Source organism: Bos grunniens, chromosome 10, assembly GCF_055505025.1.
Source record: "Bos grunniens cultivar Pamir isolate PY7600 chromosome 10, Bosgru_T2T1.0, whole genome shotgun sequence".
NCBI classification, from domain to species: Eukaryota; Metazoa; Chordata; class Mammalia; order Artiodactyla; family Bovidae; genus Bos; species Bos grunniens.
In genome coordinates this window covers 59,592,977-59,612,145 of record NC_141174.1, presented here as the reverse complement: position 1 = coordinate 59,612,145, position 19,169 = coordinate 59,592,977, and the positions used below count along the sequence as shown (strand labels likewise).

Sequence of the window (19,169 nt, the reverse complement as noted above, 5' to 3'; positions counted from 1 at the left end):
TCCCAGAGGGTTATGGGAAATAACCTCACCTGGGCTGTGATGGGCCTTCAGTGCTAGATTAAGAGGACTGTGCCAGGTGACCAGAGCCAGTGCTATAGATCTGAGCAGAGGGCAAGGTGTGTCTCTTTAGGAGGTTTAATCAGATTATAATGCATAGAACGAGATGGGATTGTAAAGTCAAATGCCTTCAGGAGCCAGGTTGAGAAGATAAATGCATAAAGGCTATCCTGAAAAACAATGAGGAGTAGTGGGCAGAGCTGGTTGGACATGTCCTGCCCAAAGGCATGGAAAATAAAATTGCTTAAAGATGTCTAACAGACCAAACAAAATACGTCTGCTAGCCATTTATTCAGCTGCATGCTGCCAAGTTTAACCACTTCTGGGAAGCAATCACTTGGAAATCTACTTCTTGGGAGAGCAGAGATCAGGGCCTCAATTAGGCAGAGAAGAGAGAATGGAGGAGAGTGGGTGATTTCAAGGCAAACTGCAGAAATCAACAGAATTTGGTGAATTGCTGAATGGGGAATACATGAGGAAGTCAAAGGTGAAAGTAGAGTTTTGTGTCTGGATGACCCGTCAGGATGACAATGCCATTAACATTAGAAACACAAGAGTGGGCGGGATTGGGAGGGATGATGATTCTGAGTTTTTAACACGCTGAGTTTGAGGGAATAAGGGGAGATCTAGTTATGGTCACCAAGCACTTATAAATGTAGGAATGGAGTCTGAAAAGGAATTGAGACTAGAGATCCAGACGTGATCCAGATGTGGGATTCATCTGCAGTTGCCAGGCAGAAAGGGAGGTGGGAGAGAAGCTTGGACACACCTATTGGCTCCACTCTGTGCTAAGGGCTGGGACCTTTGATTAACAAGTGTGGAACGGATCTTGTTCACTTGTAATACTATCAGAATACCTGGCTTAAATGCTTGTCCAGTGCAGAAACTTTCAAGAGGAGAAAACTATGAAGTACCAGTTAAGTCACTGGAGAAGAAACATACAAGGCGAGCGTGTGTTCTACGGCACTAAATGCTTTGGAAATGTATGTGTGTGTCAGGGGAGGCGGGAGTTCTAAAACACGGCTCATCATCTCACACTCCAGCTTAAAAACTTAAAGAATAATTTTTAATGTAAGGTGCAGTCTTTTCTATGCAAATTGACAATTCAGTAAACATATGCCTTTGCAAAGAGTCAGACACGACTGAGCGACTGAATTGAATTTAAATATACGCATACATAAAGTGTTTTCTAAGGATATATTTTGGGGCTTCCAAGGTGGCACTAACGGTATAGAATCTGCCTGCCAGTGCACCAGACCGCAGGAGTCGTGGGGTTCAATCCCCGGGTCAGGGAGATCTCGTGAGGAAGGAAATGGCAACCCACTCCAGTATTCTTGCAGGGAGAATCCCATAAACAGAGGAGCCTGGAAGGCTGCAGTCTGCCGGGTCTAAAAGAGTCTGACACCACTGACCGCAGTGCAGCAGCAAGAAAATATTTTACCAGTTGCTACCTTCCGGTAGAGGCCTAGGCGTCAGGGCTGAGGAAGTTACTTTCCATTTGAAAGTTTCATTAGAGCTGCAATTTCTCACTCAGGAATTTTTTGTTGAGCGGCTCTTTGAGCACTTGGAATATGGACTATTCTTTTTCATGCTTTCTGTGCTAAAACAATTTGTAATAAATGTTTGGGCCACTGTCTCCAGGATTTACCCATTTTTCACCCTTTCCAATACACTCCCTCACCCTTACTGGGCACAACACAATCCTCGCAGCCAAGTCCTCCTCCAGCCCCCGTGCGGTGGGTAGGAGTGGTTTGTGAACAGCGGTTCCTCAGCAGTCCGGGGGTGGCCTGGCCCTCGGCCCCCAGCCAGCAGGAACCAAGTCATTCCAGGAGCTCCACACCCCACTCCAGGTACTGGGGCGCGGGGTGGTGGTGGTGGCGGATACAGAGCTCTGAGCGTGGGTGTCAGGACCTCTACCCCCGCCCCCTCCTACTCCCCCCATCCCTTCGTCACACTCGGGCTGTGCTTTCGACCAGCCCGGGTCTTGCACGCAACCCCCATCTCATCTCCTCCTCTAAAAAGGTTCTGTGGGCTGTGATGCGCCTTCCTCCGACTCCTGCCCCACCTGCCCCCTTAAATCTTATCACTATTTGCCGACCTCGGCAGGTCTCGGCTCCCTAAACCTTCAGTTCCCCACTCCCCACCGCCCCCCCCCCCGCACCCCCCAGGCAGGGTTTTTATCCCCCTTTGTTCTGGATCGACTGTTTGGGGCCTGGCATTCAGACTGGAGCCGCCAGCTATCTCTAGATTAGATGCTGAGAGTAGATGCTCCCCCAAAAGTTTATGAAACCAGTGGACAGGCGAGGGAGGCTTGAGCTTCTGCTCCAGGAGATCCCCGGGGACGGGAAGCGCAGTGGTTAGGGTGGGGCTGGCGCTCGGATAACCGAGACTTAACTGGGGTGTTGGCGGAATGCCAGATCTGACCCCGGCTGCACACCCGCCGCCCACACACTCTCCCCCGGACTTCGCGGGGTGTGTATGTGTAGGGGGAGGATCGGGGTTAGGAGAGGTCACCCCCAAGGCTCCACCCATCCAGCCGGGGCCATCGCCCCGACGCTCGGTTGCCGCCCTCCCAGAAGGGCAGAACGCCGCGGAGGGCACCGGGGAGCGCCCGCCGGCCCCGCCGCGCGCGGGCAGTACCTTGGGGCACTTCTCGTAGTAATACTGCTGCGTGCGGATCCAGCGCCCTACTAGGTGGTCGCGCACCGTGTGCGCCAGCGCGAAGAAGTAGTCGCGGGGGGTGGCCACGTTGCGGTCCTTGACCAGAGTGAAGTGCAGGTGCCGATTGAAGCCCTTCTTCAGCTCGGCCACGTTCTCCACGCCCACGATGCCGCGGATGCTGATCTGCCGCCGCTTCTCCTGGTCGGTCAGGGGCTTGGCCATGGCGGCGGCGGGCAGCGCGGCGAGCGGGACGTGCGGCTCCGGACCGGCGGCGGGACAGGGGCGGAGCAGCTCTACGCCGCTCGCCGCTTTTGAGTCGGAAGAAAGTGTGGGGTCCGCCCCTGGGCGCGGCGGCGCCGCCCCGGGTCCCAGCCCGCCTGCCTGGGTAGCGGAGGGAGGGCCCGGCTCCCCCTCTCCCTACCTCGGGACTCCGGGCCGGCGGGGCGGGAGCGACGGTCGGTGCCGGCCGGTGGGGACCTCTGCGGGCGAGAGTCTGCGCACCCGCTGTGCCCGGATAGGGCGCCGTGGGCGCTGGCGGCTGGAGGGACCTCGGGTGAATCCTCTTGGCGGTTGAAATGGGATCTGTGGTAACTCATGGCCGCTCCCTTCAGGGTCTGTGGAAATGGGGAAGGGGGAGAGTGGGGAGAGGAGGGAATCTGACCTGCTTCCCCGCTCCGGAGTGTTGGGTATAAGAAGAATGTCTGGGTGTGAAAGCGTTGTAAGCAGATGGAGTGGGAGTGGGTGGGTCCCTAGAGATCGAGAAGGGGTTTGTGTGTTTGGTGGGGGCGGGGGGGGGGGGGCTTTCTTGATCTAAGAGAAGGTATTTTTGGTCTAAGCCATTTTGTGATCTAAGCTTGGCCATAATATTTGTCCTTGAACAGGTCACAGCAGTTAACGATCTTAAAGGAAGTAAGGGAAAGGAGGAACAAAGGGAAAGCAGTCAAGAAAAAATAGTTCGGTGATAAAGAGAGTCCTAGCTCCTCCTCAAGCGACACACATAACAATCTGATGCTCATCTTTGAGTTCTGCAGGAGCTAAGGCCCCCACTCAAGTGGAGGATGGAAGGATGGAGTGGACCCTTGTGACTTCAAGTAACTAAAGCTAGACCTTTGCCAGGCGTTTGCTGATTTCTCAGCCCAAGCCCCTTTATGAATATACCTGTGCCTTTAGCTTAAAATTTCCCCAATTTTGCTATTCAGAGAGGCACTGGTTTGGGAAGGATCCTGTGTTCTCCTTAATTGCTGCAAATAATAAATCCTTCCTTCTCTGCAATTTTTGTCTTGGTTGTGTGTTTTGGCTCAACTCCCACCAAGAAGAGAACACAGTTTTCAGGTACCAGCATGTTGCTGGCAGGCTTTTGTTTTACAGAGGTTTATTTGTTATGTTACTATTATTGCTATCATTTCTCATCTGGAATGGGTTCTACTACAAGCTTCGGGAGAGTCAGCACTCTCACCTCGGTTGTCACACATCCCTGTTAGTTCTTGGCGTCCCTCCCATCTTGAGTCAGAAAAAGAATCCTAGGGCACCCCCTTTGCTGTCATTTAGTTTTTGAGGACCCAGGAATTCAGAGTTCCTGACTCTTAGACTCGTGCTTGCCTTGTCAAGAGGATGAGATGGTTGGACGGCATCACTGACTCAATGGGCATGAGTTTGAGTAAACTGTGGGAGTTGATGATGGACAGGGAGGCCTGGCTTGCTGCAGTCCACAGGGTGTCAAAGAGTCAGACCCCACGACTAAGCGACTGAACTGAACTGCCTTGTCGAAGCATTCAACTGTTCATCTACAGAGACAGGTTAGTGAGAATCAAAGAAAGTCCTCAGCTGGACCTTCAGACTGATTAGGTGGCAGGCGTTTTTACTTTGGCCCCTTGTTTGAACTATGTTTCAAATGAAGGCAGGGTGGAGGGAGGGAAATGAGAAGGTGTGTCCTGTAATAGGAAGGGATAACTCACTGGGCTGGTTGCCTTGTGTACATGAAACAAAGCAGTCTGTGTTATTTGGCAGTACAGCCTGATCTTTGCACCATTCACCTTCCACCTTTGGAGGTATTTATTTGTGTGTGTGTGTATAAACCTTGGCAAAGGCAAACAAATGATATTTTAGGATGTCAGAATCTTTTTCAATAAGATATGGTATTAATTTATTTTAGAGACAGTCCATTCTAGAATTGAGTTCTATCCCTGCCCCCCGCCCCCCCCCCAAAATCTTAGTACAATTTATTAATAGACTTCACTGTTAATAGTAGGCCAGAGCTGATTATTTTGAGTTGATGTGGTGGGGGTGGGAGGCTAAATGCAGCTCTCACCATAAAAATAAAACTTTAGATTTCACAGCTCTGACAAAATATCCAGGTCCCTAGGCCTGGATCCCTTTAGATGCTAGGCCTTTGGGGGCAGAGCCAAGACTGAGTTACAGTATACAATACCTGTAATACTGATGACCTGGAATAGGAAAGCATTTTAGAATACACAAGGATGATGGTTTGGCCATCTGGATGAGGCCAGAAATGCCCTAAATTAAAAGTGAGAGCAACATCAAAATAGCTGATCTTACAGAGAGAATAAACTAGTGGTTACAAGAGGAGAGAAGGAAGGAGGGAGAGCTTACGATATACAAATGCTATGCATAAAATTAATAAGCAACAAGGATATATTGTAAAGCAGAGGGAATATAGCCATTATTTTGTAATAACTTTAAATGGAGTATAGGGCTTCCCTGGTGACTCAGATGGTAAAGAATCTACCTGCAATGTGGAAGACCCAAGTTCAATCCCTGGGTCAGGAAGATCCTCTGGAGAAAGGAATGGCTCCTCACTCTGATATTCTTGCCTGGGAAATCCCATGGACAGGCGAGCCTGGAGGGCTCCAGTCGGTGGGGTGACAGAGAGTCAGACATGATTGAGCAACCAGCGCTTTCAGTTTCACACACTTTAAATGGAGTATAATCTACAAAAATATTGAATCATGTTGTATACTTGAAACTAATATTGTATGTCAATCATACTTTAAAAATAAATAAAATAAACGCAAAAAAAAAAAAAAAAAAAGAGTTGATCTTAAAATAACCAGGCCTCTGTGGTAAAGTTTGAGGGGAGGCTGAAAAGGCAGATCTCTTGACAAATTAGATTATAAAAAAATAAGTTTTTAAAATCAGTTTTGAAATGATCCAAAAGGATACACGTATCCCAATGTTCATTGCAGCACCGTTTACAATAGCCAAGACATGGAAGCAACCTTAATGTCCATCAACAGAGGAATGGATAAAGAAGATGTTGTATATATATGTATATATATATACAAATATATATATGTATATATACAGTGAAATATTACTCAGCCATTAATAAGAATGAAATACTGACATTTGCAGGAACATGGATGGATAAAGAGATTGTCATACTGAGTGAAGTCAGTCAGAGAAAGAGAAGTATCATATGACATCCCTTAGGGCTGAATATAAAATGAAATGATACAAATGAACTTCTTTACAAAACAGGAACAGACTCACAGACTGAGAGAATGAATTTATGGTTGCAGGGTAGGGGGAAGAATAGGGACAAGGGATAGTTAGTAGTTAGGAAGTATGGGATTGACATGTTCAGACTGCTATATTTAAAATGGATAACCAACAAGGACCTACTGAATAGCACAGGGAACTCTGCGCAATGTTATGTGGCAGCCTGGATGGGAGGAAAGTTTGGGGGAGAATGGAGAATGTATCCATTCATGTATATGTGTGACTGAGCCCCCTTGCTGTCCACCTGAAACTATCACTACCTTGTTCATTGGCTATTCTCCAAATTAAATAAAAAGTAAAAAAAATAAAATTAGTTTTGAATACCTCTAGGATGGTCACAGTGTTAAGCCAGTTTTGGGTCATTCACAGGTTGGTGTGAAACAGCTCAACAGGAGATGGAAAGTAGAGTAGAGCAGTGAGATGAGGGAAAGCTAGGTCTGAGTAGATCTTCCTCCCAGGGAGGTCTGAGCAGCAAAAGGGAAAAGAATTGTCTGGTTACTTAGGCAAGGAATGAGGAATTAGGGTGTACAAAAGAAGAGATGGAAGACACTAAAGGCAAACTTTCTATTTCTTAGTTTTGTTTAAGACAATTTCTAATGGGTGGATCCTAGGCCCCCATCCACTTAGACGGACTAAATTCTTGTTGAAAACTCAGAATAATGATAAACTGATAAACACACTGTTACTTCTGTAGCTGGTCAGTAAACCTGCACCCCTGAGTTGCTCATCTCTCAAACTGGAAAAACTGTTACCAGTGGGATGTCCAAACTATAGTGTGGAGGGAGGGAACCTCCAAGCCTATGTGAAAGGAGTGACTTAGTGATTTAGGAGGAACCGTACATCCAGTTTTGAGTGACAATGGATCATGCTGTTGGGACTTCCCTGGCAGTCTAGTGGGTGAGACTCCTTGCTTCCACTGCAGGTGGTGTGGGTTAGATTCCTGTCCAGGGAATTAAGATCCTGCGTGCCCTGTGGCACAGCCAAACAAACAAAACCAACGAGTCACATTGTCAGTCTTTTTCACTTCTCTTCCAGTCTTTCTAGAAAGTATTTGGTGTTAGCGTGTCTTTAACATTTGCTAATCTGCGCTTTTAACAGAAAGCAGCTCCTTTCTTCAGGTTTTAGCATCTAACTGGCATTTAATAATACTGTCTTCCACTTATGGTAAGTGATACTTTATCATTTAACTCTCACAGAAACTTTGCTTTTTAAATTTTAAGTTAAAGTGAATTTACTTAAAGAAAAATTATTCGTTGGGTGGCACATGGGTTGGCCAAAAAGTATACAAATATAACTGAAGTTTGGGAAACACAGAGCTTATGGTCTCCTGGGTCCCTTTGAAATCTAACATCTGCTCATTTTGTACTGGTCTAGAACACCAAGGCCCAGAGAGGTGAAGTTACTTGACCAAGAAGATTACTATCTTTGAAAACATTTCCTTCAGTGTCTCCTGACTAGAAACACCCAAAACTGTAGTTCCCTGAGAAAGTATGAGACTTAAGGTCCTCATGTTTGTTCATACTTCTCTTGGCAACGATGACCCCTGTTATTCCTGTTTCTTAGCTGCAGCTTCCCCACGGCTACTCTGATGAAATGGCCCTTGTGAATAGCTCAACAATCCATGCACACCTCATAAGACAAGTATAAGTTATACCCACTGTCAGAAAAGAACATGGGCAAGTGCGTCTGAATCTTCAGAGAAGCAGATGAAGACAGGATTCAACATGCAAGGATTTTGTTAGGGCAAATGCTCCTGGGGAAGAAAATGGGGAGGGAACCAAGTCAGCCTGAGAAAGAGTGTCAGGCTGTGATGCGAATCTGACTCCGAGTGAAGGAGAGAGGGAGAGATCCATGAGAGGGAGTATCCCAAACTGCCCTCAGTTCCAGGAAGATCCAGCAAGGCGACTGGCAATTCTGGAGCCAAAGTCAACTGTCGGGAGTCTCCATGCTCTCTTGTCAGGCGAGTTCCCCAGGGAGGTGTGGCACCTGCACAAGCCCAGCAAGGACATCTGCAGCCCTTGATCAGTTGTGCTCTCTGCAGTTGGAAGTCTGGGAGGCCCATTCTTGTGACTACCAGCAAGATATCAGATAACAAACATAGGTTAGCAGACACTATATTCCAAAGTAGGGCTTACCGTGTTGGCATCCCACTTTCATCAAATATACAACTAGCATTTTCCAAAAGCTCTGGTTAGGCACTTAATGTGCATTCCTTCATTGAAACCTCTTACCAGCTCTGTGGGCAAGTTTTATTTTTCTTTTCATTTTATAGATGAAGAAACCGTGGCTCAGAGAAGTTAGGTAGTTTGCTCAAGATCACTTAACAGGTAAGAGGCTGAAGAGGTTTTCACATATTTGTGTTGTGTTTTCCTTCTTCCGAAACGGGTTTGGGATCAGTTGAGTAAACCTGAATTCTCACTGCACCTTAGTTGACCTAGTTATCCTGTCCCTTTAGGTTGTTATGTGCTGTTCTCTGGCCTTTGACCTACTTCTAATCAGTTCTGAAATCCAGGGAAATGCCAGAGGTCCAAGTGGCCCACAAAGGGGCATTGGCACAACAGAGATGCTCAGCGTAGATGATGAGCTGAGTTTTGTACCCAGTGAGTGAATTTAAGTACATTTCACTCAGTATATTTAATGTGTAAATCTGTCAACCAAGATTACTTCTAGGCTCTGCTGTTTTAAATATTTAGTAAGACGATTGAGAGCCTGGGTTTATTATGCTACTGAGTGCCCTTCGGATCTGGGGACAGCACACTGAGCGCATTGCATCTCTGTAATTGGCCGTAACTGAGACCATTCACTTGTTACTTGAATATATTTGGCTTGTTTTGGAAGCAAGTGAGTGTTCCTGGCACTTTCAGATCCTGTTATATCTGATTTGCTCATTAATACAGTAGTTTGGTTTGTTAGGCGTGGTCCGGTGGGAGTTTCTGAAAAGCAGGAAATATTTAACAACTCATTTCTCCCTGTGCCTCATTCAGTGAATGGTTTTAGTATGCCTGTTATGGAATATGCTGGAGAATTGCATAGTGCTTCAATTTCAACTTCTGCAAAGTGAGGTTAATGCTCTCTGTTCTCACTCCCCAAGGCAGCTAAACTCAAAAAAGGTCTGAGTGGAGAACTGTTAGGAAATGTTAAAAGCAAAAGATAACAACTTTGGGGTTGGGATTATATTTTGAAATCTTAGCCAGCACTTCCCTTTTCTCCTGGTGCTTTACTTTTCCCCACCTCCCTTGAGGAGCCACGCTAGCTTGCGATTATTGCCAATGAAGGATGTAACCTCTCTGGTTTGTTACTGCTTGGATTGGCTCAGACGGTAAGGAATCTGCCTGCAATGCAGGAGACCTGGGTTCCATTCCCAGGTCAGGAAGATCCCCTGGAGAAGGGAATGGCTACCCACTCCAGTATTCTTGCCGGGAGAATTCCATGGACAGGGGACCCTGGCGGGATACAGTCCATGGGGTCTCAAAAAATCGGACATGACTGAGAGACTAACACTTTCACTTAGGTTAACATGTGCGAGACACATTGAATGAGAGCCAAGAGTCTGAGAAGACTCACAGGAGGGAGAAGATAGCACAGTGGGTTGGGGGGGAGTAGAGATGTCACAGTCTTGGAGCAAGGAGCTGAGAGGGAGCCTGCTTCCTTGGGGAAGCAGAAATGCCAGGGAGCGGCCTGCAATGTTCTCTGCTTCTTTAGAAGATCCAGGGGAGGAAGCAGCTGCTTGAAGGCTTTCAGTAGTCAGGGCTTAGACATGGTCAAAGACTCCCCACCCACAGGGAGGCATGGAGCAGCCTGTGGGTGAAGACCGGATGAGAAGGCTGACTCAGAAAACACCCAGGGGAAGACTTGTCAAGGCTTGGGCTTCCTACCTCCCACCGCCACTGGTGCTTGGAGTGAATGGGCCAGTTAAAGTGAGGTCACAGTTTCCCTTTCCTGGAGAATGATAGTTCAAATTAGACATTTAAATTATATGTAAAAAATAAAGCTGCATTTCATACACACCCGAGTTTATTCACTGTTTGTATTTGCTTTTCCATCTAGTATTATTACTAATGCAACAAGACTCGTGTTTCAGAAAAAGCTTTCACCTTGTTATAGGAATGAATGATAAGATGAGTTCTGGGAAAATTTTGCAAAGAAGTATGAACCAATCCTGACCGAGGAAGGGAAGTAAGAAGTGTGCTAAGCCTAGGGTTTCAGTAGATAATCACGCAACATGCACTAGAGACAGCCTCTCTGCCGCCTTGTCTCAGGGCCTTCATCATGCTGACCTGAGTGGGTCCACATTTTGACTTATATATGCATAATAGATTTATTGCAGGGATTACCTATAAAATGTATAGCTGCTATACAAATATTACTGTTTTTTTTTTTAAAAGACTTTTGTTTCCTTAAGGAGTAAACTGAAGGAATCACAAACACCAAGTTCTCAAATGCAAACACTTTAACTTCTCTGAGCTATTAATTAGCCACCTTTAAAACTCTAACCAATAGGATGCTTGGATGTTTATCAGCTTAAAACACATATTTTTTCAAGGATGGAGCCCAGGAGTCTGGATGATGTATTAAAAGTTGATCCCATGCACAAGTTCTGGGCTTTTCTTTTTTGGATTTCTTGTTGTCTTAGATGTACTGAGTTCATTTGATGCAATTTTGCATAGCATACCCTATCTCTGTTTTTCAAATTCAATATTTTAATTTATTGATTTATTTTAAAAATATTTAAGCATTTACTATGTGTCTAGCCTTGTGCTGAGCAGTTGGTAAAATCAGTGAACTAAACAGATGACAAAGTAGCTAGACACATTGTTTCCCCATTCCCTGGTTACCTGGGAGCTGACTCCTCTTCATCTGCCTCCCCTCTCCCATTTATACTTAAGTAGAAGGCAATGGCACCCCACTCCAGTACTCTTGCCTGGAAAATCCCATGGATGGAGGAGCCTGGTGCGCTGCAGTCCATGGGGTCGCAAAGAGTCGGACACGACTGAGCGACTTCACTTTCACTTTTCACTTTCATGCATTGGAGAAGGAAATGGCGACCCACTCCAGTGTTCTTGCCTGGAGAATCCCAGGGACGGGGGAACCTCGTGGGCTGCCATCTATGGGGTCACACAGAGTCGGACACGACTGAAGCAACTTAGCAGCAGCAGCAGCAGAAGTCCATATACTTATTGTGGGCATGGTTATAGGACGCCCCTTTGGTCATGTTCTTGGTGAAAGAAGGAACCAGAAGTAAGGACCAACTTGGAAAGTCAACAAATCAAACATTTAATGAACACCTACTGTATACATCCACAGTATACTATGTTCACTGTTAATGGTCTAAAGAATACAGGCCATGGTCTCTGCCTTACCAAGAACTTTTAAACTATGTTAAGGCACCACACTCTCATGAAAATACAAGGCAGAGTATGCTAAAGGAAAAAATAAGCCTAACTTTAAGTGCTAAGTTTATAGGGAGGAAAGAGCATCTTGATTTGTCTTGAAGCTACATGACAACAGCTGTTTTTCTTTCTTCTCGAAAGTGCTGTTTCCTCCTCTACTCCCTTGAATGATAGTATATTAGTCATTGAATCACAGTACATTTCCAGTTTAAGATGAAAACGTTAAACTTCACTCCACCCATAATTTTCATGACACATCATCTTTTATATTTTTGAGATTTAAATGTGAGAACTGCAGAGATGAGCTTATACCAGCAGGTGGAGGAATTTGCTATTTGAACTCAGGACATCAAGTGGTTCAACAAAGGATGTGACTGCAATTTAAATTATTGCTTTATTTCTCTTTGTTTCAGATATTTATGCACCAAAACACTCTGAACAAATTACCTATATTCTAATGAAAGAGAATGTATGTATTTTTTATAACAAATTACTATACTGTACAGCAGAAATTAACACAACATTGTAAATCAACTATACTTAAATAAAATAAAGGAAAAACATCAAACCCAAATTGTACTCTGAAGAAGATGAATCAAAATTGGTTATTTTCATCACTCTATCCAGAGCATAAAGTAGATGGCACTTTCTCCTTTTCAAAGTCTTAGATGTAAATATATATTGACATCTAAAGAAATAATTTCGACTTCCCAGGTGGCTCAGTGGGTAAAGAATCTGCCTGCAATGCAGGAGATGCAGGTTCAATCCTTGGGTCAGAAAAATCCCCTGGAGGAGGGCATGGCAACCCAGTCCAGGATTCTTGCCTGGAGAATCCCATGGACAGAGGAGCCTGGTGGGCTACAGTCCATGGGGTTGCAAAGAGTTGGACACGATTGAATTGACAGCACACACACAAAAAGAAATAGTTTATTCTCATAGAGAACATTGGAGAACTCTTTTTAAACAAACATACGACCTTAACATTCTTATGCTAGATGTAGAGCACACTCAGAGTTGGGTGTACTGTTGCCTTGGGCTCCCACGTGAGTCAAGCATCTGAGTTTGCAGGTATCAAAGTAGAGGGATCTCTGCACTGGTTTATCTGAGGTCTATCGCAGGTTTTCAGGCCTGTCTGAGCACATCAGCGAACTGATGAGACAGGCCTAAGTAAAATCAATACACGTAGGGGAGTTGGAATCATCAGGGGAAGAAGTCATGCCCTGCCTGTTGCTGGGGCAAGGGCATGTCCAGCAAGCTGTGGGAGTCTGGTGGAGGCTGAGAAGCTTCCTGGGCAAGAGTTCACCCTAAGGGTAGAAAAAATCTGCTGATTAGCTTGAGCCAGCAAGAAAAGCCCTAGTTGTCAGAGAGGAGCAGTAAGTCTAATGGGGATTGTACTAGTTTCTTGATAACCTGGTCTGAGTGTTCAGAAGCATGATTCCCATGAGTACATAGAAGGCTGTTGGTAAAAACGGAAATAATTTTCTCAGCTTTTAAAAAAACTCTCAGATTTAAGAAATACTATTTTACCTTCTCACCTGAACAGATGAGTCAATTTCTTGTGCTTCACTCCTGCACAGCTTGCCTTCCCAGGTTGCTCAGCAGTAAAGAATCCGCCTGCCAATGCAGGAGATGCAGGATATGTGGGTTTGATCCCTGGGTTGAGAAGATGCCCTGGAGTAGGAAATGACAGCCCACTCCAGTGTTCTTGCCTGGAAAATCCCATGGAGAGAGGAGCCTGGCGAGCTACACTCCATGGAGTCGCAAAGAGTTGGATGGGACTGAGCAACTGAGCAGAGCAAAGCAGCTTGCCCAACTTGCCGGACCCAGTAGAGGAGGGTCTGGAGGAAGTGCTTTGTTCAGAGGGAAGAGGCATTGGCCGCAGGACTGCCAGCGCAGGGAGACACCTTCTGGAGACTCTCAGAAATACAGGACTTGGTGTGCGGAAGTGGAGGTTTGGTCCTGAAAATGGGAGCAGGAACCAGTGACATCTGTATTGCAGTTAATGAGATTCCTCTGACTCAAAGGCTCATAAGATCTGGAGAAATAAACATTACATATATACTGCTGGCCAGGTTCTTAGAGTTACTGAACATTTAATAAAACAACCATGATAACTATGTCTGTTTTTTGATGCATAAGCTCTTTGTAAAACCCTCCATTTGGGTTATATTTTTATAGCAGTTTAACAGACTTTCAGACAGGTGTATAAATCTTAAGTATATACCACAGTGAATTTTTACAGTTTAATAACTTGTACAAATTCTGCTAAGACAGATGCAGAATATGAGAAGCAGCTCTGAAGCCTATCTTGTGCCCCTTCTTGTCTCCTTTTCTAAAAGCTACCCTGATTTCCAATATTGCAAATAACTTTTGCCTGTTTTAAACTTTGTATAAATGAAATTAATTAAACATTTATTTTGCATACCTTTTTTTTTTTTTTACTCAACATTATGTCTGTAAGTCTTATTTATGTTCTTACCAAACTGTGTAGGTTTTCTTTGTTGTATCGTGTTCCATTATATGAAAGTAGCACAATTTTATCCATTTTAAAATTTACTCATTTTAAAATTTATTCACTGTTGGTGGACATTTGAGTTGTATCCAGTTTTGATTATTATGAACAAAGCTGCCATAAAGATATCGGTACATGTTTTACTGCACACATGTCCTCCTCACTGTTTCTGTTGGGAATATAATTGCTAAATCTGATCTATAGATTTAATGACTTTTATTCTTCCCAATGTGGAAAATGTGGTTTAGTTATACATGTTCAGTTCTCTTGCTGTAAAGGGATTGAAGTGATGAAGAAAGTGAATTTGACTATGAAGCTATTAATATTAGTAGAAAAAGTTGGCGTTACTTAGAGCAGCCAGGTACTGACAAATTGGGTACTTAATGTTGAATCCTTATTAGTTATCATAAGCTGTGATAAGTGGTAAGAGTGTACACTGTTGTATTGCTCATGTCAAATTGAAAAACATTTAGGATAGTTTTCCACTGCTACCTAGAATATGTTTTTTAAAAAATTTATTTACTTTAATTGGAGGCTAATTACTTTACAATATTGTTTAAGAGTCCTCCTCCTGGAAGCTACTTTTTAATATTAACCTTAGGAAGATATGCTTCGAAAGTAATTTTCAAAAATTGTTTCATCAGTAGAGATGGCTAAAAGTTAATTGCAGCGCTATAGCGTGTAGCATTTGTTACTGGAAGCTGAGAAACATCAGTGGATTTTCAGATTTTTTATTTTTAGTTTATTAGTTGACAAATCTTGATTTAAGCGTTGACCATTGTGTTTCCTGAATTTATCTATGAAGACTGAATGGAAGGGAATAACACGAAGTTTAGATCCCAAGAGAAAAATGCTTTGTGATGTGGGCCTCACCCAGAATCCTATGGCCAAAAATATCCCCAGGGTCAAAGTTATGCAGTGGATCTTGGCCCATCTCTGTAGATTCTATATCTAACCTATCAGATTTTCTGGAAACTAACATTTATTTCTACTTGGTTTTTAATTACAAAAAAAGGATGTGTTTATTCTAGAAAACTTGGAAAGCATATAAAAATATAGCAAAACTCTCATGTAATAGCAGTATCCTTTGTTAATACATTTCAGAATATTTTCTTTCTGGTTTTAAATTACCAGATTATTTTTTCACATAACTCATTTATTCAACACATGTTTTTGAGAGCTTCTTATGTGCTGATGGCAAGACTGTATACAACCAGAGATCCAGCAATCTCTTACAGGGTTTCCAAGACTTGAACTTACCCAACAGAGTCTGGAAGATCAGAGGTGGTGAGGGCCAGGGAGAGGGACCTCTGGGAGACAGTGCAGAAAGTTGTTGACATAGCAGCCCTGAGACACCTGTTGTTAGAAAGGTCTGCTTACAATATTGGCTTTTGTCTAGCATCTGGGAACTTGACTTTCAGGAGTTTTCCCACCATTCCCTAATGATAAGGATGGTTCACTGTGTCTAGACTGTGCAAATACCATGTTCATGCTGAAGACCTGCTTACCTTCTGGGAGTCTGGGATTTTGACATGTGAATGGCAGAGAGTTCCTACATCACCAGCCTCCACTAAAAACCTTGGATGGTGAGACCAGTGAGCTTCCCTGATAGACACTCTGCACGTATTGCCAGGTGTTATTGTTGGAAGAATTACGTACATCCTATGTGACTCCACGGGAGAGGACTCTGGAAAGCTTCTTCCTGGTTTCCTCCAGACTTTGCCCCATGAACCCTATTCCTTTTACTGATTTTGTTTTGTGTCCTTTCAATAAACTGTACCTGTGAGTATAACTACTTCTCAGTCCCGAGAATCCTTCTAGCAAATTACTGAACATGAAGCTGTCTTGGGGGACACCTGGTATGGTGATCCCTCCTTGGGAGATTAAATTACCAGGTGAATCATTACCTCTACTTTTTTTTTTTTTTTTTACTTCTACTTATAAGGGCTTCCCTGGTGGCTCAGTTGGTAAAGAATCTGCCTGCAGTGCAGGAGACCAGGGTTTGATCTCTGGGTTGGGAAGATCCTCTGGAGCAGGAAATAGCAACCTGCTCCTGTATTCTTGCCTGGAAATCCCATGAGCAGAGGAGCCTGGTGGGCTACAGTCCATGGGGTCACAAAGAGTTGGTCACAACTGAGCAACTAAACCATCACCTCTACTTTTATGCTGGCCTTTAGGGTGGAGCTGGGAATATAACTCCTCGAGGGAGTCTCCTCAAATGCGGTGCTACAAGAATGGAGATGTGGTCAAGGGAAAGGGATTAATGTCCCAGGAGGGTTGAGGAGGCTGCTCCTGAGGAATAGCCACTTATTCAATCCACACTCTCCCCTGTCCCAAACAATTCTACTACAGGGAAACAGTCTCACTGGTGTGAAAAAAATTGCAACTGAAACCATTTAGTGTAATTTTGGGGGGCTCTGAAGAGCTCCTATATCATAGTCCTTTAAGTATCAGTGTAGAGAAGAATTCATGGACAGCAAAGTGGTAGATGAGAAGTGACTTATTAGAATAGGACGCTTATGAGCCTTACAAGTGGGTGGGCGAGAGAAGCTGAGCCCTGAGAACTTACTTGGCTACAGTTTTATAATCAAAGGAAAAGTGGGGATGCCAGGAAGAACTTCTTTGTCTTTTTTGAGTAGATGTGTTTTATCATCTGCTCCTCCTCCCAGTTGGGCAGGGAAGTTTTCTTGTCCCTACATAGTCAAACTAGGTTCACAGATTATTTTGTCTATGTGTGAAGAGCGCACGTCCTGGGGATCATTAACTTACTGTGTTCACTGGGCAGCTTTTGGGTCTCATGCCACCTTTGTTTTATTGTTTTGGGGCACATCTCATGCTTCTGTTGTATGGTTTTGTTGCTAAGGAATCCTGCAATCCTTTTGTGGTTAAGCAAACCTACGTTTTTGAGTAATCATTAACGTACAGGGGTCTCCCATATTTTTTCTACTTATAATCTCCTAGTGGGATTAACTATTTAACCACCTACTTTTCCCCTTTACTCTGTCCCTGTGACAACTATCAATATACCCTCAACACGAATATAGCCAACGCTTAAGGAAAGCCAACAGCCTGACAGGTATGGATTCAATAGACAGAACTGACACACAATGGGTTCCTGTCAGTTGCTCAGTTGTGTCTGACTCTGTGACCCCATGGACTGCAGCACACCAGGCTTGCCTGTCCTTCACTATCTCCCAGAGCTTGCTCAAACTCATGTTCATTGAGTTGGTGATGCCATCTAAGCATCTCATCCTCTGTCATCCCCTTCTCCTCCTGCCTTCTATCTTTCCCAGCAGCAGGGTCTTTTTCCAATGAGTCAGCTCTTCTCATCAGGTGGCCAAAGTATTGGAGTTTCAGCTTCAGCATCAGTCCTTCCAGTGAATATTCAGGGTTGAATTCCTTTAGGATTGACTGGTTTGCAAAAGTAGGAAGTCAAGAGATACCCAGAGTAACATGTAAGTCTGGCCTGCAGTACAAAATGAAGCAGGGCAAAGGCTAACAGTTTTGCCAAGCGAACGCACTGGTTATAGCAAACACCCTTTTCCAATGACACTCAATCAGAAGAGAGTTAATATAGGAAACAGAAGAAAACTTAAAATTAAGTATAAATATGTAATACAATTTAGAAAACTTCATTTATAGAGTTCTCCTTACTGAGTGCACTATATGCATTGGGAGAAACACTGCATGTGTTAATTGGGCATTGGCTTTATTCAGTCATCCCTGGGCATTTTAGTTTACTCTCCAATCTCCAGATCACTTCTCTCAAGCACTGAGGTACTTCTCACTTAAAGTTGGCACTGGTTTGTAGAAGTTAGGGAAGCTTCTCTAAAGACTTGGCAGGGAGGGTGGTAATAGAAGAGAATTAAACTCACAACACAGGAAATATCTTGAAATCAGATATTACACATCACTGAGGCCAGAGACCATTGGACAAACACTGTCAGAGGGAATAGAGGGAATTCCTTACTGACTCTTTCTTTCCTTAGGTCCTATTCTGCTTCTAAATTCCTGGAGGCCAACCTTTTCAATTAGAGTGGGTTCCACCCCGCCCCCGCCCACCCGCGGCCCCCTCCCCCCACTCCCTGCCGCCATCTCCTCTTTCTTTTCTGACTCCCTCCGCCACAAGTTCAATCCCATGGCTGCCAGGAGGAAAAAGAAGTCCTTTAAAATGAAACAAACAAGCCCCTATCCCCAAATCTTACCTGCACAAAGATGAAACCCTCACATTACTGCACAGAGCAATTTAGCTCCATACTCTCTCAGTCATCTTTGCTGGGCTGAGGCTTTCATTTCATATAATCAGAGGCCCCTTTAAAGCATTTTAACAAAAATGGGGGAGAAAGGAAGAAAAACAGCAGTTTTTGTCTAAAGCAGTTGCTTACAGTGTTAAACAAAACTTGAGACTTGAAAATTCTTTAAATCTATTTTAAATTAATTTTATTGGAGTATAGTTGCTTCACAATGTTGTGTTAGTTTTTGCTATACAGGAGAGTGAATCAGCTATGTGTTTATATATCCCCTCTTTTTTAGATTTGCTTCCCATTTAGGTCACCATAGAACATTGAGTAGTTTCTTTTGCAATACATTAGGTTCTCACTAGTTATCTATTTTATGTGAGTGTGTATGTTAGGTCGTGTCCGACTCTTCGGCAACTTTATGGACTATAGCCCACCAGGCTCCTTGTCCACGGAATTTTCCAGGCAAGAATACTGTGGCAGGTTGCCATTTCCTACTCCAGGGGATCCTCCCAACCTAGGGATCAAGCCTGCATCTGTTGCCTTAGTAGGTGGATTCTTTACCACTGGGCCACCTGGGAAGCCTTGTCTATTTAATACGTAATATCAATAGTGTATATATGTCAGTCCCAATGTCCCAATTCATCCCACCCCACCCCTTTTCCCCTTTTCCCACCCTGCCCCTTTTCCCCTTTGGTATCAATGTTTGTTCTCCATGTCTGTGTCTGTATATCTGCTTTGCAAATAAGATCACCTGTACCATTTTTCTAGATCTTTAAGTCTATTTTTGAG

The 19,169-nt window shown here is 44.2% G+C and overlaps 1 protein-coding gene and 1 long non-coding RNA gene across 4 annotated transcripts in view; one reads left to right on the top strand and one right to left on the bottom strand.

The window, feature by feature from the left end:
- Positions 1-3,002, bottom strand: part of PYGL (glycogen phosphorylase L) — a 54,426-nt gene extending 51,424 nt beyond the window's left edge. For all 3 annotated transcript variants that reach the window (XM_086321557.1, XM_086321559.1, XM_086321560.1), the window contains exon 1: positions 2,698-3,002. In XM_086321557.1, coding sequence (XP_086177683.1) covers positions 2,698-2,940 — 243 coding nt within the window. In that variant the 5' untranslated portion in view covers positions 2,941-3,002. The remainder of the gene's footprint in view (positions 1-2,697) is intronic.
- Positions 3,003-7,412: 4,410 nt separating this feature from the next.
- LOC147364623 (uncharacterized) lies at positions 7,413-15,934 on the top strand. Its single transcript, XR_015134769.1, has 3 exons — positions 7,413-8,338; positions 8,510-8,564; positions 13,205-15,934. It is a non-coding gene; the product is annotated as an uncharacterized LOC147364623 (long non-coding RNA).
- The last annotated feature ends 3,235 nt before the right edge of the window (positions 15,935-19,169 follow it).